The sequence below is a fragment of the Panthera leo genome, chromosome A3 (genome assembly GCF_018350215.1).
Source record: "Panthera leo isolate Ple1 chromosome A3, P.leo_Ple1_pat1.1, whole genome shotgun sequence".
Classification (NCBI taxonomy): domain Eukaryota; kingdom Metazoa; phylum Chordata; class Mammalia; order Carnivora; family Felidae; genus Panthera; species Panthera leo.
Window position 1 is genome coordinate 112,752,171 of NC_056681.1, and position 24,415 is coordinate 112,776,585.

Consider the following 24,415-nt stretch of genomic DNA (forward strand, 5'->3'; position numbering starts at 1 on the left):
TCTCTCTATTAAGGCCACTGATTGGCAAACTTAATTCCATCTGTAACCTTAATTTCCATTTGCCGCATAATGTTCACAGGTTCTAGGGACTAGGACACGGCTATCTTCGATGTGCCATCATTCTTCCCACTGCAGGTATTAGACACCAAAAGCCTGTATTTCAGGAAAATGTTAAATGAGATTTTCGGCTGGGTATCCCTACACATGGTTCGTTGTTTTTCTTTAAACTCAGATGCTTTCCTTAAGTAAAAAGTAGGTTCTGAAACTCACTTTAACAATCACAAAACCATACAGACGTGTATAAGCAGGGACTAGAACCTCGCAAGCTGTTTTCAGGGTTCCTGTGCTATCTAGCTGTGATCTGTATCTGTGCCCTGCTTGCCAGGGTTGCCGGAACAGAGTACCACAGACTGGGTGACTTAAACAGCAAATTAATTTTCTTATCATTCTGGAGGCTAGAAGTTTGAGATCAAGGTACTGCAGGGTTGATTTCTTCTGAGGCCTTTCTCCTCGGCTTGGAGATGGTGGTCTTCTCCCCGTGTCTTCATATGGTCTTTCCCCTGTGTGTGTCTGTCCTATCTCTTCCTATAAGGACACCAGTCATATTGGGCTAGGGTCACCCCAAAGACCTCATTTAACCTTAATTACCACTTTAAAGACGCCCGTCTTCAAGGACACTCACATTCTGGGGTACTGAGGGTTAGGACACCAACATATGAATTACGCGGGTGGACGCCATTCAGTCCCTACCAACATCTAACAAATGTAATAATTAACCTGTGAAAGACTCTATGCTACTAGAGAACCGTTCATAAAAATAAATGAGGTGGGGGGAATATGACAGGTACTCATTGACAGTTACTCCCAGGTAGAATTTTTTTTTCTAAAAAAATGGTGATTTATTTTGCTTTAACATACAATGGTAAATATATTGGGATCATCAAGTTTTCAAAAAATTTTGCTGGGCTTACTTTACACATTACAATACTAACATGAGCTCATTAATTCTTCCATTTTAATGCGGGAAAGGATCCAATTGATGCCTACTAGCAGCTTGGCTAAGAATGGACATTAAAATCAGACGATACACTGTAAATATAAAGTATTTTCCTCGAAATGTGTAGAAAAGTTTTGAGACAAAATTGCTGCCTGCTCCACAGGACAGACAGTTTGGATTTTTAAAAATGCTCCAGACCGGGAATAACATAACCCTGTGTAACAATACTTATAATACAGTTTAACAATATTTTATCAAAGACTTGTGCCCTTGAGCTTGAAAAAAAAAAAATCTGAAGAAAAACAGCAGCCAAGGAACTGCACAACCAAAAAATGAAAATTATATAAAATATTTCCACCACTATTTAAATGCCAAATTTAATCAAGCAATAGTAAAAAAACAAAAACAAAAACAAAAACATCATAATACAACCTTCTGTTTAAAATAACAGCACTGTTCCGCCTCTTTTCCACTGAATTTTACATATGAACAGACTATATATACTGGTTTTTCAGAGAAATGTCCATTTGGTCTGTCACACCAGTCAGGCTCACACTGGATCCTCTCCTCTTCTTTACGAGGAGACGCAATTCTGTGATGGTTCCGTGTTTCCGACATTCTGGGGTAGGTGCAATGTCTCAAGTATAATACATTTCTCTCTTTTCCTTTACACAGTGCAGAGTATACGGGCTTAGGTTATGTAGATCCTCTTTTACTCCAGGTCGCTGTCTTTTTCTAAATTCAAGGCGGTACTCAATGGTGTGCAGTAGTTGGGCTTGTCCGAAGGCACGTAGCCAGGCAGACACACACACTTGTAGGAGCCCTCGGTGTTGATGCACTTGGCATTCTTGCAGAGAGACATCCGGTTGTTCAACTCATCACATTCGTTTACATCTGCAACAAGCCAAACCATGCAGGTGAAGACGTTCCAGTGCCACCCCAAGAGGAAACGTGGCCTACGGCTTACCTGAGGCAGCAAGGCGTCTGGCCCGAACACAGCCAGGCTGTTCTCCGCTCTCCTCACCCCCGGACCCCCACCCCAGTAAAATGTGCAGTCTTTCTCATTATCATCGGTTGCAAATACATGCAAGATAAGTAAGACTTTCTAGATCTGAAAAAGGTAGATGATCCGGAAGGCTCTAGAATTTCCTTCCCTGTATTTAACACAACAGGAACATTTTGTCAGCTTGACATCTTATAGTCAAAACTCAAGAAAGCTGGAGGAATTTTCCACTTCTAAATTCCTTTCCACAGGTACAGAATAACAGATCTGTCTAGAGGAATACACTAAAGAAGCAAACAAGTGAGCAGAGAGCCTTCGGGACAGCCCCTGTAAAGGCTCAAGTTACCTTCTCAGATTTCTTTCCACAGGAAAGAAATGCACTCTAAACACCTGTAATAACCCAGGTTACCTATTTTCCAGACCCACCGCAGACAGAGACAAACAAAACTCAAGTGGGGAAGGGGGTTGCTACCGGAGGGAATGGAAGAGACACAGAAATAGGAAAACCCTGTAAGTCAAGGGCCAGGCCCTGGAAGATGGCATTGAGCACGTGAGGAAGAATTAATGTATGCTTACCAGTTGTTCAAAAATAGAAGCAAAGGCAATGCGAGAGACAGAGAGGAAGAGGTAGTTGTGGGAGGAACATTCTCCAAAATGATTACCATAAAAGTTTTTTTTTCCCCAGACATCTACACTCTCTTACGCTTGTGTCAGGTACTGGGGGAAAACACTATTTGCTGCAGTCAAAAGCTAAAGTTAGAGGAGTCAAACTAATTACCTAGAATGTTCTGTCCTCTCGAAGTACATTCACACTGTTGTGAAACCATCACTGCCATCTCCAGAACTTTTCTCCTCTTCCTAAACTGAAACTGCAAATCTATCTTACATGTACTCGATTATAGGAGATCTGGCCACAGGGCACCTGGGGGAAAGAATAACTTCCGAGAGGGCACACATCATCCTTACCAACACAGGTCATCTTGGCCATATCCAAGTGATACCCATCAAAACAGTCACAGGTATAACCTTCCTGCACCCTCACACAGCGGCCATTCTCACATCCATTGAGGATGCCACATTCTTCAGCCTGCAACTCCTCGAAGCTATTTAAAAAACCTAGAAAGGAAAAGACAGGAGCCAGGTTAGAAATTTGCAACCTCTTTCACTGTCTTTTAAAACTATAGGATTACTGGGGCGCCTGGATGGCTCAGTTGGTTAAGCATCCGGCTCTTGTTATGGCTCAGGTCGTGGTCTCACAGTTCATGAGAGTGAGCCCCCTGTTGGGCTCTGCACAGACAGTGTGGAGCCTGCTTAAGATTCTCTCTCTCTCTCTCTCTCTCTCTCTCTCTCTCTCTCTCTCTGCCCACCCCATGAAAAAAATTAAATAAACTTAAAAAATTCTTATAAAAAAACTATACGATTATTAAGATTGTGGTTCATCATATATTCATATTTTAGACACCTATTTCAGATGCCTTAAAGTTAGCAGTAAAATTTAACACTGAATGTATCTGTACACAGCATTATGCATAAGATAGTAGAAGCTTTATATATCGTTTGTCCATTAGTAGCCCTACATCTTGAATTCTGATGTTCTAAATTAAAAGCATAAAAAGTGACTGAGTATGGTTTTTGGGTTTGCTCTTAATAAACAGAAGTGTTTATCTAAAATTCCAAATTTCCTGAGTTCTCAGTAGGGCAAATGTCAGAACAACGTTCAGGATGGAAACAATGGAAGTGACTATCACAGTTCAGCAGACATTTGCTCAGAACATCCATGAAAATTTGAGGCGGTGGTTTTTCACTTGGAGTTCCCCAAAAAGCAGTGAAAAGCTGGGCTGGTCTTGCTGTGTAACCTGTGTTTGTTTGCTCTAGCTTTGGAATGAGCCTTACAAAAGGGCTCTCAGGAGATCAAAGGATAAAGACAGTAAAAGCGACTTGAAACATCCTGATAAATGAGAAAAGTATATCATACTTGTGGTTAGAAAGTCAAAATTATTTTTTTAAGGAAACAAAGAAGTTCTTGTTTGGCTTTTTTTTATAGTTTAGGTATCTTTAAACTGATTCAGAACTAGCGTTTAGTAATATAAACACATGAAACAGGCATCAAGAGTATTTAGCTCTCTTTCTAGAAAGAAGAGTTGTAAATATAAATCCACAGTGATACAAAAACACTGTTGATGTGGGCTCCCCCTTCAGAACCTCATCACGTTATCAGCTTTAAAAGGAAAAAAAAAAAATCAAAATATGACCATAACTCTGGCCTCTGAAGTAATTCTCCAGCGGAACTGCAGGGGGCAGCAAAATAACATTGTTTAGACAGGGCTGTAAGGTTTAACTCAGTGACTAAAAATTAATACATCCATGATAGCACTTTTAAAAATTTTGAAGGGGAAAAAAAAATTACACACCATTAAGAATATGTCATCAGGGCCCCAAAGCCAGTTTGAGAAATACTTAAGAAAATAAAGTCTTAATCTATGATAGTATTTTCAAATTCCAGGTATCATGGCAAAATCGTTTTGACTTTATAACTGCTAAAAATTATTACAGAAATTAAAACATGGAATTAAATATTGAAAACTCTACACACATACATCAAGCAGACTCCGAAAAATACTTCTACACGAGTCAGCAAAGGACAGCCCCTTCTCAAAATGTGGTGGTCTCCTACTTTTGTAAATAAAGTTTTACTTGAACACAGATACCCCATTCGCTGACATGCTGTCTGTGGCTGTTTTCGTGATACCCTAGCAGGGCTGAGTAGCTGCTTCAAAGCCTAAAAAATTTATTCTCTAGTCCTTTACAAGAAAGAGCTGATTTCTGCTCTAGGAGATTCTACTTTTATAAAATACTGCCTTAACTAAAAAACTGCCTCCGGTTACCAGTCCAATTTTCTTAAATAACCAGAAGGCAGGAGATTAAGAAATCTCAGCTTTCTTTCTATGTTGCTATCTACCCAATACAGTCATTTCTTTAGAAGGGCCGGAAAGTCCTTGCTCCCGGTCTGGGAAGGAGGAGCTATTTCTCATAAATTGCAATAAGTTTAAAGGCCATTGATAGAATCAGTGCTGGAGGCCTTAAAATTGCATCTCAGCTTCTTCTGTTACTAAATAGGAAATCGATGTGACACCAACATGTTTATTTCTTAACATTTGTAGTGAATTAAAAGAGTCCTGAAGCAACGTCAGCATTAAAAAAAGAAGGTACACGAGCCAGAACACTTCAACATGAAAATTCCTGGAATCTGGACTCTATCTAATGTGCTAGAGGCTGCACATAGAAGCTATGGGATTGGGTCACTGTTGTGTAGAGACTTAACCTGTTATTTTGGATTTATGGGGCAGGCAAGCTGGGCTTTCTTTCAACCTTAATATTTCTTCTCCTTTTCTTCTTTTTAAAGGTAAATGTTTATTGACCTATAACACAGTCACAGGTAAGTGTCAAAATTGTAAGTGCCCAGTCTTATACCTGCCAGTGTATTTCGACACATTTCATGAAATAGTGCATGGATGTATGTTGTTGATTAAAAGAAATAATCCAAGGTATTAGAAGTTATGATACTCTTGGGGCAGGGGGCCCGGCTGGGAAAGGGCTTCAGGGGCCTTCTGAATGCTGGGAATGTTCTACACCTGGGGCTGGGGGGGGTATACAGGGGCATGTTAATTAACTCAGCTGGACTGATACAATGCTGTTTTCACGTCATTGTGCTGAACGATCAATGTATGCATCCATCAAAAACAAGAGGAAGGAAGGAGAAAGGAAGGAAGGAAACACTCTTTGACTCAGAACTGAAGCAGTGCCAAATGTAGCCACAAAGCTTGGGTTGCCCTCAGGAACCAGGTCACGGCTAGTGCGCTTCGTTCACAGGTAACAGGGCCCCAAAAAAGAAAAGGCGTCACTGTAGTCTGTCATTCAGCAGTGTCTCCAAAGTCCTAACTCCAACCCCCTGGCCTGCAGGGATTCTCCGTCTTGAAAATCTGGTGTAGCTTCACACACTGCAAGGAGGGCCCCTCTGTGAGATTTGGACAAGGCGGCTGGAAGCCGCATTTCCCCATTGCCAGTCCTGAAGGGGACACCACCTATCCTCTACCAATACTGTGTTGTGTATTTGAAAAGCTGTGGTTTCCCCCATAGAAACCTTTAGCTTGCACGGCTTCCTCATCCAGGACACTCCCGGTTAAACACCTTCAGACATTTCTTCCTTTCTTTCTTTTTTAAAGTTTATTTATTTATTTTGAGAGAGAGAGACAGAGAGACAGACAGACAGACAGCACAGACGCAAGCAGGGGAGGGGCAGAAAGAGAGAGAGAATCCCAAGGAGGCTCTGCACTGACATCGTGAAGCCCCGCACAGGGCTTGAACCCACAGGGCCCCCGAGATCATGACCTGAGCTGAAATCAAGAGTCGGACGCTTAACCGAACGAGACACCCAGGCGCCCCACAGACATTTTTTTTCCTAAATGGGAACAGGGTTCACACAGGCACACTCCATCTCCCACAGAAAATCTCTGCCCACAAGACCAGGAGAAGCCACCATGCATCATTTCTTAATAAATCCCATCATGAGTGGATTCTAACAATTTCTGACCAGAAGAGCAATTTTTTTGACCTCCCACTCTAAAATACCTGTAAAGATCAACTTGTTACAGTTAACATGTCATTTCCTTATATGAGAAACAATGTCAATTATAATCAGGCTTTCAAGACAACCCCGACCCTTAAATTAGACCATCACGTAATGAGTAAAGAAATGATTTTGTTATGGATCTTAGAAGATGATTTTTTTTTTCTTTAAAGAAAGTAAAAGTAACAGCAGACCCTCCAGCATGCCAATAATTTGATCCAATATTTCTGAACTTGAACACGTATAAGGAGTATGCACAGGATGGATAAAACTGACTTTCCAATTCAGCAGGTCTTAGAGTGGGGCCTGAAAGCTTACATTTCTGACAAATTCCCAGGGGCTACCTTTTGAGAACCATTGACTAATCTTTAGTCAGTCACTTTAGTTTCAACATAACTGAAAAATTTTGCTTACGGTCCTGAATAAAATAGGGATCAGTTTCTGGAGCATACTGTTCGCTGAAGTCAACCAAGGCATCCCGTCCATATGGCCGCCGGCGTCCCGTGACGGGGATGTTACACAGCTGGGCATAGTCATCTAAGAAGGAAATGAAAAGCAATGTGAGACGTCATCACTGTTTGCTGACCCCCTAGACACACCCACTCGCAGCTCAGAGCCACAGAAACCGGCCAGGGCACTGTCCACCATACGCTCCTGTCTCGCACACATGTGCACCACTGATCTTAGACCTCGTCTCCATATTCTTTATGGGAGCTGTATCCACCCACGCACAATGAAAAGCCAAACAGCATAATTAAGATTCTACACTGAAGACCAAAAACAGTAGCTGAACAGTTGGCAGAATGTAGCCCAGGAGAGGAAGGAACTGAAAAGTGAGCCAGCGCTCAGAAAGCTACAGGCCTTTTGGAAGAATGGTTTTACCTGAAACCAACAGGTGTTACCATTTTAAAGGACTGGTCATTCTCACAGACAGGTATGTTTTCACTCAAAAGAGACAGAAAAGTTGTAACTCTGGTGATCCAAAAAAGACGTAACCAAGTGAGGATGCCAGTAGGTACCATTTTATTTTAAGAGCAACTTTTAGAACTCTAAAATCAAGGCCTGGTCTGTATGAATGTAGTATTACAGTAACAAGGACCCAGCCACCACATGGGACACTGGTTTTTCATTTGTTCCAGGGTTACTGAGTTTTCAAAGCATTTCACCGTCCCAGGCCCTTGCCTGAATTGAGGGGCAGAGTTATTTGGCAGGTCTAGAGAAGAAAGCTTTAGAAGGGATGGCTTCATGTTCTCAATACATGTTGTATGGAAATATACTGTCCAAGGATTTATCTGGCATATGGAAGAAATCCTGGGGCTCCCCAGACTTCAGTAGCTCTTCCAAAACTGTGAGATGCTAGTCCAGTGGCCCCAGGACTGGATGGACACACTCAGGACAGTCACACAAGGCAACAACCACATCTGCCTGGACCACAGACTGGGGGGTGGGGGGTGGGGGAGGGCTTTACTCTCTTTTGTTTCCTCCTGTGACATATGAAAATAAAGAAATGCATTAGGGCTTTGGTGTGACCTCTCAAGGCTTTCTTTCACCCCCTACCCCCACTTAAAGGAGCCAGAGGTGCATGTGTGTGTGTGTGCGCACACACTCACACAATTCTCTCCTAGAATTGCACAAAGCAAGCACAAGGCCAGAAAAGACCCTGAACACTGAATGGAGGGGGAGGGGTGAAGGTTGCCCCTTCCTCAAATTCTCCTTGTGTGGAAGCTTTCCAGGAACAACATACAGACCCCAGACACCCAACACTTTTGCCTGAAATCATTTCATAAGAAATATTAATTTCATTAAGGAAACAGGTGAACCTGAAAAAAAAAGATCCTTGACTTGCACCCTTCCCTCCAAAAAAACCACACACAACTGGAAGCAAAGAGAACACAAACGGTTGTCAGTTCTCCTTCAAGTTTGAAAAAGAATTAGGGATCTCCCTGTGAGAGCAAGATTGCTGAAATATTTACAAGTTTCAAGAGCTGAGGTCATTTTCTCTCATGGCTTTTTTTATATATGTTTGTTGCACATCTGAAAGGGAGACTGTTCGGTATTTTATATCCAAGCAATGGCTGTGATCAAGAGGAGATATTAAAAATAAGTTCATGTTCTTATTTTGTAAAACTAAATCCAGAGAAGGCTGAGCATGGTCCTATACACATCTGCATGTAGAGGAAACCTCGCTGAGACTCAAGGTCGGGAGCTGGTGACTGACACAGAGCTGTTGGGCGCCGTCTGGCCCTTAGGTCTGGGTCTTCCTCTTCCACCATGAAACGAGCTGGTCCCTACCCTTCAAGCTCTCACCATCTAGCAGAGCAAAAGAAAGGGCCCAAATGTGAGAGTGAGGAGGAGGAAGAGCTTCCTGGAAAAGGTGGCGTTTGACCTGAAATTCAGAAGACAAGTAGGATTTCCTTTGCTGGAAAAGGTATTTTGTATTCATTTTAAAGAGGTTACCCAAAGGCATCAAGAAAGAAGCTGTAAGCTGTGTTTGGGGACTACCAAGAGTTTCCTAAGGAAGCCTTCTGACTGGATCCAGGCTGGTAAAGGAGAGCAGACGAACGGGGGTGAAACTTCAGGGACCGCCATATCTTCTTTCCCTTCCTTTCTTCCTCAGCCATGCATTTTTAAGATTCTAGAACTTACTGTCCTTTGTTGCTTTCCTTTCTCGAACACATTAAGCATTCCCAATTTCAAAACAGCTTTGGTCAGTTTTCAAAACTGACTGATTTCTGCACGAAATGTACACTCTTTTGTATTTGAAGATGCGCTACATTCCCATCATCACCAGGACATGCATTTTGAGTTATCTTTCTGGGAGCATGGATGGGTCTACCCTAATCCATCCATGCTGCCCCTCCTGCTGTGCACATCTGCTCTCATTCTTGGCCAGGGTCAAGGGCGAAGCGAGTGTAGGGTAATGGAAGGAACATGGGCTCTGGAGGCAAGAAGCTGGGGCTCAAGTCCTGACTGGACCACTTACTTCCCAGCTTAGCAATTTGGGGCAGACCTCAGTTTCCACACTTGTCACATGGGGGTAATAATTCTTGTTTGCCTACCTCTGTATTACTGATGTATGAAAATGAGATACTGCTACGGAACTGTTCATAAATTCTGAATCATCAAGAAAATGGAAGTTCCGATTTCTCTCATAGGTAAAAATCTCTAAGTCTCTATTGAACACTGGAAATAAATGAGGATTTTCAAAGACAGCTAAAGAAGCAATTTCAGTATTAGCAAAACGTACAGGTAGTTGTCAGCAGGCAAAGAAGTGTGCAGTACATTAAGACCAATGAAGGTCACTCTCTAGATGTTTTAAAATATTGTTTCAAGATTATTTGGAATTTTTAAATACATGGAGAGGGGCACCTGGGTGGCTCAGCCGGTTAAGGTGACTTTGGCTCCGGTCATGATCTCACAGTTGGTGAGTTCAAGCCCTGCGTCATGCTCTGTGCTGACACCTCAGAGTCTGGAGCCCACTTCAAGTTCTGTGTCTCCCTCTCTCTCTGCCCCTCCCCCGTTCATGCTCTGTCTCTCTCTCTCACAAGAATAAACATAAAAAAAATTTTTTTTAATACATGGAGAGAAACTCTTGCTCAGTAAACAGAGAAAGAGGTCTTCATGGGCTTTGTCTCAAACAACTGGGGACAAAATCATTTACTGCCTTGACAGATACAATTATTTGGTCAGGCAATGAGAGCAATAGCATATTGTGACACCAGACCAACAGAACTCAGAGTAGAAGGCACAGTGATGTCCAACAATTCTTACTGTATGCCTGAATCCTTCAGAGATATCTCAAGTAGACAGGTTTCTCATCATCTTCCAGGGGAGCAACTGGAATATCACAGAATTTTCTGAGTCTTTGGCAAGGCATCCTCCTCAGGACCTGAGCACGTGTCTATTTCTAGAACGTGCTGGGCTTCTGTGCACCCCAAGCTACAACCAGAGCCCATTCTAGCCTTGGTGATCAGCTAGTCCCGTGGCATGGTTACACTCTAGCTGAGGGACACAGTGAATCATGGTTGGCAGAGAGTACGGAACCCACTTCCCACGAGAGCGCACGAGCCTCTACTGGTTCTCCGTTTCACCTAGCTCAACATGTGGGGATGAACACATACTCTCCCTAGGGTCTTTTTCCTTCTCCACAACACCCTTAGGCACATCAACAACTATTAATCGCCTAGCTGTCTGGGGACCGATACAAAGGAATAGTTTTGCTCACCAGAGCTTGTGCTCTGGGAGGCAAATACCACGTATGAGCCACAATTTACAATGTGTTCATCCAGGATCCGGCCAAATATGAATGTGAAATGAACAGGAAATGGAAATATTCACACCTCAAAGCCTCCCCCCCCTTATGCATTCTTCACCTCCCCAACGACAAATGCTAAGCTCTTGATCAAAGCTATGAAAAGACGGTGTGGGACACCGTCACTAAGTAGTCTCAACAAGATCCAGGCCATTGATCACAGTCCTTTCCCTGGCATGGCAGATTCTTATGACAGATGGTGCTGCTTTGATTTTAATTTTAAATTGAAAAAAAAAAAAAAAAGTTTAAAAATTACCCCCTGGAGCCACTGGGTCTGGGGCTTCTGCTGTCAGCAGCAATGGGAAGCACAGCATTATATCCTGGCAGGAAATCTCCCTTCCTGATGACAGACACATCTGCAGGGCTGGTCTGGACAGTCACATGTCACCATGCCACTCTGGCATGTGAGGACAATGGGAGGTGAAGTTTTAGTTCTGACTGAGGCAGATTAAATTCAGCTGCTTTTAGAAATGAAGACGAGACTGCATTTCATTCTCCACACATCAAGGCTAAAAACTCAGGGCTCCAACGTTTGAAGTGCATTATTTTCAAATACAGGAGAAACAAGGACCGATTCTTATGCGTTAAGAAAAATGGGTCATGTTTTGCTCCAATGTCGAGACCAGGTGTTTTTCTTACAGACTTCCACACGTCTTATTGATTGATGATGGTGTTTGGAAAACACAGACACACAGCCAGGAAATGAAGGAAGAGGACAGGGAGAATGGAATTAGGATTTATCCTGGTGCTTGTGCAGCCAGCAGGACAAAGGGCATTTGTCTTTGACTGAAAGTGGGAAAAACTAGGAGATTAGAAAAATGGGAACCATTTACAGAAAATACCATCCAGCACTGACGATAAAGGAACCTGAAAGACAGCATGCCACTGGCAGTCCACACCCTGTGGGTCGGCCACTTGTTTGAGTGCCTCTCTACTTATGCTCTTTTCAGAAAAAAACGTTTACCTACAGTGTCCAATGAACAGACAGTAGCCTGCTTCCTAGATATTAAAACTTGCTGCACTGTGAGAGGGAACAGGGTATACTAAAAAGAAAATGGACTCAGAGTCAAAGGCCTCGGGTCCTAGTGTTGTTTCTCTACTTTCTAGTTGCTTGGACTGGACGTATTTTTTTGAGTTTCATCCTCAACAGGATTAGGGTACCTGTCTTTGTGATATTAAAGGCAAGTCAATGTTTTATTCAGGGACTGACTCATTCATTCAACCAGACACAGAATATTACGGGGAGGGTGGGAGTGGGGACAGAGGAAGGTTATAATGACGCTATGACAAAGGTACATACACTGTGAGATGTACAGTAGTTTATCGGGACCACAGAGAAGGTCACCAGGAAGAGCTGGGGAAGGCTTCACCTTGGAGGTGGCATCTGTGGAGGCCAATAAGGTGAAGAGGAGGAGGGAGGTAACTCAGAGTCATGGGCATATATAATGGATAAGAAAGCTTTAGGGAAACACAGTAGCATGTAAACACTGGCTACTGTAGATCTCTGCCGAAGAACAGTGGGAAAAAAAGGAAGTTAGTGAACATGTACTACATGAAGTTCCCTCATGTCAGGTGCTGTGCGCTTTTGCGTACATTTTTTTTTTTCCTTGAAATCTCCGAACATCCTCTGAAATAATTGTAATTAGCTCCTTTTGTTTCTGACTTATAGTGTAACTTGTCCTAGTTTAGGTGAGAGATTCTAACCTGACTTAGTCTATCTGCAAAACCGTGTTTGATTCCACAGCTGCCCTTCAGAAACCCTGCAAAGAAAATTATGAAATCCATTCCCTAGACCTTAAGCACCAGGTAAGTACTTAGTTCAGCAATAAGCATTTGTGACTCAAATTCCAGGGAGAGCAATAACCATGAATGCTGATGAGCTCAGCCCCACCAGGGTCAGCTCTATCATTAGCAGGATTTATGTTTATTGAATTTGCTCGATTTATTAGGTGAAAGAGATCAAATTGCTTAATGTTCAATTAAATTGTACTTGTCGAGGACAGGGAAGTAATGAAGTCTAAAGTCTTGGCAAGGTTTACGTTCTGCAGGACTCCTGTAAATGTTAATGCTCTAAGGAAACTCATGGGCCACAGACCAACTGAGCTCCCCACCCCAGCAGTCACCTAACACTGCCCTTCCAAACCCAGTCACTCACTGCGTTTCCAACAGATTGCTGTTTATTTAGCCAGACTCTACTGGAGAGACAGATTTGTTGGGTATGAATGCCAAAAACTGGAGGCTCCCTTTGCCTTCTAAAACCTGGATTCAAAATTTATGCACTTGTAATGCCATTAAATCATGCCACACACGAAAACCCTAAAATAATGATTGATAACTTATGAACTTCTTATTAAGGATTGCGTGAAAAAGGTTTCTCCATTTCTAAATACCCAGGGCTTTGGAAATACATCGTTAAGTCTTACATTCAGGCAATCTCTGGGGAAATTGGGAATGAGGTAACCTCTAGTGTTTGATAAGAGAGACGAGTGAACAATACAATAAACAGGCAAACAAGAGGAAAGTTCAGCGTGTTAGTTTTTCTAAACCGTTCTACTTTATCATTTTCTAACTGCCAGGGCAGATATATCAATTTATTTTCTTCTTTCCTGTTCTCTAAATATCACCCTGAAGTGATGATCCGAGAAGTCAACAATTAGAAAAAGCAGGTTACTATTATATATCAGGAATACAATGGTTTCTGTCTTTATTTTTGCATTAACCAAGTAAGAATTATTTTAAAACAGGAGCTAAGTACATCCTTAAGGGGGAGATTGTACAACATGGTGGATGTACTGAGGCCCCTGAAGTGTTCATTTGAAAATGTTTAATTTTATGTTATTTAAATGTCACTTCAAAAAAAAGTCAAAAGAGAAACAAAAATAATACAGGAGAAAAAAATGTTTATATGTTAAGTCTAGAGTTCATCTAATCTTTCTATTTTTAACTGATAGAATGAGGAAACTACAGTAGTTGATCTCTGAGATCCTTTCTAGCTTACATATTTTATGATTCTGAAGAGAAGTTTTACTATTAGGCTGAAGGATCTAGAGAAGACAATTTGTCATGGAACTTTGTGGTTGGGAATAGGAGGTAATCACCACTAGGTGCCGCTACTGAGCTCACCTGGGTGGTTTCAGAATGATGGACAATCATGGAATTTAACACATTGTAAGCAGTCTGTCTTACATCCGTGAGGTCAGTCTCTCATTCACTTTTCTGCTGAAGAAATGGAGGTCTAGAGAAGTTCTAAAGGCAAGCCAGGATTGACTCTCAAACCGTAACATTTACTAAAACAAACTATTAAAATGTAAGGGTAAATATAATTGGGTTTTAGTGTATATTATTTTGACCTTGCTTATTTAAGTTTAGAAGCAAAGAAAGCTATATTAACATTTGTTCAAAACTCTTGATTAATATTCTGAAGTATAGATCTCAAGGTTATGAGATAAAGATACAGCTGAATCCATTATTACTTGAAGACCAGGTTCTAGGTAATAAGTAGAATATTAAACTAACACTAAACACAGTCAATATTATTATTCCACTCAATTATAGGAAATAAGACACTACAAAGGAACACTGAACTATTTTAAGATCCCTAATTCAGTTTTATGGTTTTCCCATACAATGCTATTTATCTTAATCTGAAATCACTTTTTTTACTTTCCCCTCTGGATCTATTCAGAATCAGATATAGTCTTGGTACCACTTCCTCCGGGAAGTGATTTCTTCAGCTATACTTTGTAGGTGCTCACAGATTACCATGTAAATGGTATCTTCTAGGGTTGAGCAGTGTACAACCAGCACAAATGTTCACAATAGCTCTGCTTGCCATGGAGACTTGAATCTCAGAAGGAAGCATAAAGAAGGCATGCTGTGTCCTAATCCCCCCCAGTGAGTGAATCTTTGTGAGGATACTAGCTATGGATAGGGAGCAAAAACAATGGCATCCCCAGCTTCTGCTCCCTGCCGATTTGTGTCAACACAAAGACAAGAACGTGGTAGCTTTCTAAGCACTTTCTAGATGCTTTTCTCCCATTCATCAGAGGCACAATCTGTGTGCTGCATGAAGGGACAGTAGATAAGCTTCCTCTAAATTTTGCCAAGCTTGCCTGCTCTGGCCATGAGGTCAGCATTTAAAAGGCACGGGGAGCCAGCAGCTCTGTTCTAGCCACAGCTGTCTCATAAGCTTAATTAAGAAAAGGTCAGAATAAGCACAGTGTTATTTGAATTCATAACCTCAAACATAAAACGGGGCTTTAAACAATTACGGGCAGTGATTTTCTCACAGTCCCACTCATCACAGTTCATTCTTCTTAGAGTGCATTTCAATTGTTCTTGTCACCGAAGAGGGAAAAAAAAAAATCCTAACAGCAAAGTTTATGTACAATATGTGAAAGTAAAATGTCCACTAAAGAGCAAATCACCTAGTAAAACCACTGGAAAGGTGCTTCTAGAAAGTGAACGTCTATGCGTGAGCTCTGATTTCAAGGGAGAAAGTGTAAACTGCTAAAACAATCTTATTTTTGAGATGAATTAAATCGCTTGTTAATTAAAAATAAAAGTGTTGTTCTTTGTCATCAGATTGTTCATTTTACACATACGTTTTAATTTCTCTACTTAGGTTCTAAATGAGAAAGCGTCTAAGAGGACATCAGTGAGACTTTAGTCAATGAAATTTACTCTCCATTCAGCACAGGTTATGTAAGAATGTGGCCAAATCCTCGGGGCGCCTGGGTGGCTCAGTTGGATAAGTGTCTGACTTCAGCTCAGGTCATGATCTCACGGTCTGTGGGTTCGAGTCCCGCGTCAGGCTCTGTGCTGACAGCTCAGAGCCTGGAGCCTGCTTCTGATTCTATGTATCCCTCTCTTTCTCTCTCTGCCCCTCTCCTGCTTGTAATCTGTCTCTCAAAAACAAAACATAAAAAAAAAAAAAAAAAGAATGTGGCCAAATCCTTTCTTAGCACCTCAATACAGTACAGCTTTTAGGAAAAATAAGCACTGAGTACAAGTGACTCCCTGAAGTCCAAGCCATTCACAAACTAAAATTTCAGAAGTGCTCAGGACACCAACTGGCAATCTCATCCTCAAACCGTGCTCGCGTTTAACTGTTCTCTAATTGTTCTGGAGCCCTGGAGACCATGGCTTCCACCAGTTCTCGGTGTAGTTAATACTCTGGTTTGCAGTACAGCAAAGTCTCTGCAGCTGGTGTTCCAAACCCTCACTGGCTGTGACCCCAGGGAACTGGGTTTGGGAACTGCAGCTTGTTCCAGGACATGCCTCCAGAGTGCTGTCTCTGGCAATGTAGCAGGAAATGGAGTGTTCCCCTATCCTGGGGTTGGGTTTTCCCCCTCCTTTTAACTGTCCTTACTCTGAAAGCAAACCAGGTTTCTTTTGTAAAATGTTTTAAATCAGCGACTACAAAATATGATCCTAACCTGAAGGTGCCTGACTTGCCTGGGGCTCGCTTGTTGTCTAATGCACCTGCCAAAGGCAAAGTTGCTGTTTTGAAAGTTTATCTTTTTACTTTGAGAGAGAGAGAGTATGAGCAGGGGAGGGTTTGAGAGAGAGGGAGAAAGAGAATCTCAAGCTTGAAAGAATCTCAGTCTCACGAGCCGTGAGATCATGACCTGAGCAGAAATCAAGAGGCGGACACTTAACCCACTGAGCCATCCAGGAGCCCTGACAAGGTTGTTTTAAAAACTCACATTCCAGGGGGGCGCCTGGGTGGCTCAGTCAGTTAAGCATCCAGCTTTAGTTCAGGTCACGATCTCACGGTCTGTGAGTTTGAGCCCCGCGTCAGGCTCTGTGCTGACCGTTCAGAACCTGGAGCTGCTTCTAATTCTGTTTCTCCCTCTCTCTCTGCCCCTCGCCCACTCATGCTCTGTCTCTGTCTCTCTCAAAAATAAATAAAAAACGTTAAAAAAATTTTTTTAAATTAAAAAGCACATTCTAGAAAGCTTCATTTCTAGTATTCTTCCTCTGATACATTGCTATTTGTAGCAGGCTTCCCTGTCACTCATCCCTGCCTGCTTATTCCCTCTCTCAAGTCCTGTATCTTCTGCACAGCTTAGTTAAAGAGGCCCTGACCTGCTGTCATAGCCCTGTCCAGCTGGGGGCCCTGGCTAAGTGTTAAATATCCTACCTCCTCCCTGCCCTTCTCTAGCATGTGCCAGGGGAGGAGATAGAAATTAAAACCAATGTCCTTCCTTACAGTGCAGATGGCCCACAAACTGCAAATATTTAACTTTTTCACAATCTCACTTGTGATAATTTCATGCGCCAACCTGGCTAGGCCATGGGGTGCCCTGATATAGTTGGTCAAACCCTGAGTGTTTCTATGAGGGTGTTCTGGATGAAGGTAACATTTAAATTGGTGAACCTGAGTTAAAGCAAATTGCCCTCCATAATGTGGGCCTCACTCACTCATGAATTACTGATTCACTGGATCACTGAAGAGAACAGAGCATGTCTTTCCTCTGAGAGAAAATTCTCCATCCACTGTCCACTGTCTTCCGGCTTCTGCAACATCAGCTCTTCCTGCCTAAAGGCCTCTGACCTGGAGCCTTGGCTCCCCTCAAACCTTGCACGTCATCAGCCCACCCTGCAGATTTTGAATTTATCAGGTGCTATAATTATGTGAACCGATTCCTTATAATGAATGAATCAGTCAATAAATCGCTCTCTCTTTTATTGGGTCAGTTTTTCTAAAGAACCCTAACACTCCAGCCTGCCTTACAGGCACAAGGGAAGTTTATCATTGGTTCAAGCCATCGGGGTGGTAGGGAATCCTGATGGGGTGAGCACATCCCTTTGGGGAGACAGTATCTGATTCTTAAGGGGAGTCATGTGTACTTGGAGAAAAGCTTTAACATTTTTTTTTAATGTTTCTTTATTTTTGAGAGAGAGAGAGAGAGAGACGAGTTGGATTGGGAAAGGGGCAGACAGAGAGGGAGACACAGAATCTGAAGCAGGATCCAGGTTCCGAGCTGTCAGCACAAAGCCCGATGTGGGGCTCGAACTCACAAACCGCGAGATCATGACCTGAGCCAATGTTGGACGCTCAACCGACTGAGCCACCCAGGAGTCCCAGAAAAGCTTTTATATATTAATTTTATCCGCCCTGTTACTCCCTTGAGTCCCTATAATGGAAGATACTGATTATAAAAGTAATAACATGAGGGTGACCTGGGCGGCTCAGTTGGTTAAGCGTCCAACTTCGGCTCAGATCATGATCTCACAGTTCGTGGGTTCGAGCCCCATGGTGGGCTCTGTGCTGACAGCTTAGAGTCTGGAACCTGGTTCAAATTCTGTGTCTCCCTCTCTTTCTGCCCACCCCACCCCCCCACTCGCACTCTGTCTCTCAAAAATAAACATTTAAAAAAAATTTCAAATAAAAGTAATAACATGAGAAGCACTTGTGGTCCCCTGCTGACATGGGAGTGACGGGACGTGCCCATCATCTCATGCATGGATGTTCAGACTCACACCTGAGCACACACATCCCTGGTGTTCATTCTCCAATAACTGACCATCACAGTCATGAATTTTTCCACCCAGTGACCTCAGCTGGCCTGAGATGGAAACTCTATTAATGATGTATATTAAGTCTAGAATAGTAACTTTACTATGAAGGTTTTAGAATGAGGTTTTTGTTATTTCATATGTTTATGTTTGTAAGAACCATATCACAGGGAATTGGACAGACAGACCTTGGGATTTTACTTTGAAATAAAGCAGACTTTCGATTAGGATTTGTGTTGAATGAGTATTAAGAGGACTTGATCAGGTTGGTAAACAGTATTTGAATTTATTAAAAATTCAATTTGCTGCATCTTAAGTCTGATTTATTAAGATTTAGAAGAGCTGCTTAAGTGCTTAAGAAGAAAATGCTGAGGCGCCTGGGTGGTTCAGTCGGTTAAGTGACCAACTCTTTGATTTCAGCTCAGGTTGTGATCTCATGGTTTGTGAGATCGAGCCCCGTGTTGGGCTCTGCATTGAGTGTGGTGCCTGCTTGGGATTCTTTCCTTCCCCTGACACAGGCATGTGCATGCATGCCCTCTCTCTCTCAAAATAAATAAATAAACTTTAAACAAAGAAGAAGAAAATACTTATTAGGACTGTGGGCTGCCCTTTCGAGTATATAGAGTGCTGGAGAGAAAATAAATACATAAAATTAAAATTTTTTTTGAGAGCGAGAAAGGGCACAAGTGAGCGAGTAGCAGAGAGAGACAGCGAGAGATACAGAGAGAGGAGAGAGAGAGAATCCCACAAGGGGCAGAGAGAGAGAGAAGGGGGGAGAGAGAGTGAAGAGGGAGGGAGAGAGAGAGAGAGAGGGAGAGAGGGGGAGGGGGAGAGAGAGGGAGAGAGAGGGAGAGAGAGGTAGAGAGAGAGAGAGAGGGAGAGGGAGAGAGGGAGAGGGAGAGGGAGAGAGGGAGAGAGAGAGAGGAAGAAATGGAGAGAGGGAGAGAGAGAGGGAGAGAGAGGGAGAGAGAGAGAGAGAGAAAAGTAGGACTCCAGCTCACCTGATGTGGGGACTGAAGTCACAAATTGTAAGATCACGACCTGCGCCAAAGTCATATGCTTACGACTGAGCCACCCAGATGCCCCATAAAATTTATAAATGGAGACCAAAGTGTTCAGAGATTTAATTAATACAGTTTTGATACAGAAGTCACTCTCAAGGAAAATTTTATCTGTTCCTTGCTATATTTAAACATTCATCACAAAATAAAAATCAATATTTTATATTAAAAATATTGGACTTATAAGTAGAATGACAAAATGTGTAAGTTGGACTTAAATTCTTAGGAAAATCTCTCTTTGAACATTCATAGATTATACTCTTTATAAACATAAAATACATTATTTTGCTTTTTCTATTTAAAAAATTGATAAATTGAATACACCGAATGTTCATTTAAAAGCCAACATTAAATGGTCCTTTCCAGCCATAAAGCCCCCCTTAGCGGACACTCGTAGCTCTGGAGTCCGGAGGGGCACAGAAGAGGCAGCTTCACTCGGGGTCCTGCAGAGCTGTCTGACTCTGCGTTAGTCCCTAAACACTCTTCCACTTCTTCATTGTCTTTAACTCACGCCTCCTTTCAAAAAAGACTTCTACCATGGAATAATCATTAGCTCAACTCATTTCCTGGAACAGGATTTGATTTGCTAACACCTACAAAGCATGTACTGTAATCCAAGCATCTCACATGCATTTATCACATTTAACCCTCAAATGACCTATTGTTGCTAACTGCCATTTTACATGCGAGGAGACTAACGTAAGGACTAAATCACAAAGCTGCATGTGCATAATTCACTACTAAATTTTATTTTCCAGTTGTCCTTTTATAGTAACAAAAGTATTTTCACTGCTTTTTGGAGGGAGTAAGAGGAAGCTTTCTAAGTAAACCAATCCTTTTGATAAGAAACCACATAAATGGCTTACTTGCCATTCCGTACAGTATCCAATTCGATTTAGCTCCATGGATACGAAGAATTACATCCCAAAGCACTGGACCACTTACCACTCTACATATACACGGTATACATTACGTGTACAGGCATGGTAGCCAGACAATCTAGGAGGCCTTTTATATCTTTCCAGTGTGATTTTAATGCTCCACTATAATTTATTAACAGCTACACTTCCTTTAATCATAATATTCAGGATCTATGATCAAAATGATAAATGCTTTTGTACTCAGAGAGTATTAATTACCATAACCTCACAAGAGTTCTCAACTTTGGATAAAGGAAACTGAAGTAACTTGTCCAGTGCAATCGACAGAAGCAGTGCCAGAAACAGAACAAGATCCCTGGACTGCCTCAACCAAAGGCAGTGACCACTCACTGTGCCTCACATGTAGGATGTTCCAAAGTTATTATTAACATTCTTTGGAAACATATTTCTTGGAAAAGCCTTTAAACCATGACTGCTGAAAGGCCTTTTGCAACCACTGCCCAGTTACAATATTTTTTCAAGTTCAGTCCATGACTCAAATCCCCGTCTTCCTTCACACCTCCAAGGGTATTATGAAACTTCTTATATGGAGATATTTGGAAACATGTAAGAGCTGTGCATGGATATGGAAGAAATCACTAGCTCAACTGTTCGAACACAGATTCCAAAGCCTGTCACTTTTGCAAAACCATATGAAAATATTGGGGGTAGATAAGCTATTGCGAAGTATCAAAACATTTGCTGTTGCAACAAATAGCGCATTTATTAAATAAGGGAATCAAGGGTATCACGTGCATGTTTTAGATGCAACAATTAGGGAAAAAAACAATTCTAATTTAGTAACATAACTGTACACTATGCTAGTTTTGCAGAATCAAAATTTACATTTCATGTAAATACAACCTGTACATCTGTTCCAAAATTTGTTGGACAGTGCATAGCAGGTGTGAAGTAAATAATGGAATGAAGGAAGGAATATGTAAGTAATTTAACTAAAGCTGAAAACAGGCAACTATAAATAATTTAAGATTGCATTTCAAACATGGTTCTTTTTCCTAATTGCATCTTGCATGTAACAGTTAACAAATTCTCTAATGACAGAATTGATTTCAAATTTTTCTTCAGCTGTAATGATTACAGTTTCCCCTTGGCACTCAAGTACAAGCATAATCCGTATCCCCAGAATCAGAATTTCTGCATCAACTGTTTCTATGTATTTGTATCTTCCAACTGTTCTCTCAGCAAAACTGAGAGGACCATTCCTCTGAATTTTGATCAATATTAGTGTTTTACAATTTTTTTTAACATGTGCCAATTTCTTTTGTGGCACTAGTTTCCTTCGAGTTTTAACTACTCTCACCTTTGTACACCTGACTTTCATTAAGAGTAACCGTAGAGGGTCCAACACTGTGGTGTAGTACATCATACCACCAATAGGTGGCACTCTCCCAACACACTAAGGGTCCTGTCGAATTTCCTCTTAACTTCAAAGTTTTAGATCAAGACTTTAAGTCTTTATGTTCAATTTACTTACAGTAGGTCTAATTATTTCAATAATTTACTTAACAGAAGTCTAATTATTTGAACAAGAAAGCCACAGACACTGGGAGCCCTGGGAATCTTAGATTCCAGTAGTCAAGTGTGTCTATTTTTCTTTCCCATGTGGGTTAGTGGGTTCTTATTTCCATGCGATAACGGCATCCTACATATCTTGTAATTCATAGGCACATTTTCCAGAAAATTGAAGCTTATGCTTTCAAGAGTAGCAATAAAAACATTAAAAGTTCATTTTACTTAAGTGCAAGGTATCACTAAGTTCTATTTACCAAGAATAACTGCCCTACTTTAGTCCCTGAATTCATCAAATACATACTGTCAGTATGCCCGCCAGTGTGCTAGACTGTGATGGACAGCTGATGAGACATCAACTCTCATTTTGCTTATCTTACCATCTCGCTCTAAAGCTGTAGTTTCTCTAAGTCTTGTTTATGACACGGATAAAATGACTTGTCTTGCCTGACTTGGTTTTCCAAACACCTTTTTCTCCCAGAGTCTGGAATGATATAACATGATAAAGAGCTCAAATTCTAGGGTCCTCCCAAAGCAGTTCAGCCCCCCTGTCTCAAACCTTTGAAAAGCTGGAAGCAGCCAAGAGCACAGGAACGAGAAGGAGAGGAGGCCAGAACAGGAATATGGGAGCCGAGGCCTCCAGAGGATGAGGACGGGGAAGCTATCGGTGCACAATGGCTTCAACAAATTGTCCAATGTCATGTTGCAGGGCCTCCCTCAATCATCTGGAACCTCTACGAATGCCTGGTGTCTGGCCTCCATGACTTTAGCAGAGGATTAACATGGGATCCTAAGCAGCCCCAGAAATGTACTGGATTGCACAACTATGCAGGTCTCCTCGTGTCAAGTTGTCCTGATATAATCCGTCCCCCTCCACTTCCATCCCCTGCATGTGGTACCACTCCACAAGACGCCATCTAACTTTGGAGAACACGATTGAACAAGCCACTCCTACCTCCTCCAACTACCAGTATTCTCAGATGTAGTTGCTGCCTTAGCAAGAATTAGTGCCCATGACCTATTGCACCAGAAGTGTGAAAGCCTGTTCCAGAGCCAAAGCTTTACTTTACACTGCACTTTAATGCTCAAAGCTGATGACAAGTGCTACGATTTATTCCTCAAATTCCTCCAGCACTGTTTCCATCAGTAACTAATTGTTCCCCAAAGCATCGCTGAGCAACTAGGGAAACTGGAAGGTTCAGTGCCCGACAGGCTGGGATTCATCCAGGGCTTATATTAACCAACAGACAATGTGGTCCTTTTCAACTATCAAGATATCCATGAACGGCATATTTAAAAGGTTCAAGGACAGAAATTATGAGTAAACATGTTTTAAAATTCACACATTCTTTGTTTCCTCTTTGAAAAGTTTCTAACAGTATTAAAGTGAGCTTAACAAAATCAAGGTGGATGCTCTTAGGTGTCTTTAGAACCTTGCTGGTGTTGTCTGAGGACCAGTAGCATCCTTGCTAGGAATGCGGCATCCTTGCTGAGGACCAGTAGCATTCCTTGCTACGAATGCAGAATCCTGCCCCACCTTCTGCACTTAGAAACCAGAATCTGTTTTTTCATAAGATCTGGGGAGTACAGAGAACTGACATGCCCACTGATATTTGCAAAGCAGTTGTCTAGAAAAGCAAGGCTTATATGAGAGCAATTACTTCTGCATTTGTCTATCCTTAATTCATGCTCAGATGCTATTAGATAATTGTATGCTTTATAAGATCCTTGGATTTCAGCTACATTTGAAAATGCATTTGATCTGGGTCACTTAGCAGTAAGTAGCAATAGCTGTTGCTATCTTCCAAATGTGTCAAAGACTATTCTAGGTGTTCATGTATTAACTTATTCAAGTCTTAAAACAGCCCTGTAAGGCAGGTGAAATTACTTTCACATGAGGAAACAGAGGCACCAGGAGACAATGGAACAAGGTTGCCTAGATAGGAAGTTGCCAAGCCAGTATTCAAACTCAGGCAACCTGCCTCCAGAGCCTACACGCTGACCTCTCTGCTCTGGCTCCCCTTAGTGACTGTACTCCAGCAGAGATGCTCCATGGAAGATGGTTTGGTGTGGGTATAACTAGAATGTCAGGTGCTGATCAAGGCAATGGCAATTGGTCAGAGGACCTCTGGAAAACCTTTGCTGTGGACCTTCTCTGTGGATTTATTCTGAACTCAGTATAGTTCTAGGCCCATAATTTTAGGGATATAACAGAAACACTCCTTCTGAGCTGCCTAACTTATTCCTATCCTCCGAGTAAAACATTTAGAACAGTAGTTTTCAATATGTGTCCCCTGGAACCCTGGGGTCCCTGAGAGATACCTGCAGAGACTAAGTAGTTATTCTCCCAACCAGTTCCCCCAGCAACTTTGAGATTAACGAATTTCTATATTAGAGGTTAAAATAACAATTCAGTTGACAAACTACCATTGTTTAAAAAA

General features: G+C 41.8%; 1 protein-coding gene across 2 annotated transcripts in view; it reads right to left on the reverse strand.

Annotated features, from left to right (window-relative positions):
* Positions 1 to 846: 846 nt before the first annotated feature.
* LTBP1 (latent transforming growth factor beta binding protein 1) overlaps positions 847 to 24,415 on the reverse strand; it is a 398,959-nt gene continuing 375,390 nt past the window's right edge. For both annotated transcript variants that reach the window (XM_042933279.1, XM_042933277.1), the window contains exons 32-34: positions 7,042 to 7,164; positions 2,967 to 3,116; positions 847 to 1,891 (exon numbers count right to left, since the gene is read on the reverse strand). In XM_042933279.1, the coding sequence (XP_042789213.1) occupies positions 1,710 to 1,891; positions 2,967 to 3,116; positions 7,042 to 7,164 (455 nt within the window). In that variant the 3' untranslated portion in view covers positions 847 to 1,709. The remainder of the gene's footprint in view (positions 1,892 to 2,966; positions 3,117 to 7,041; positions 7,165 to 24,415) is intronic.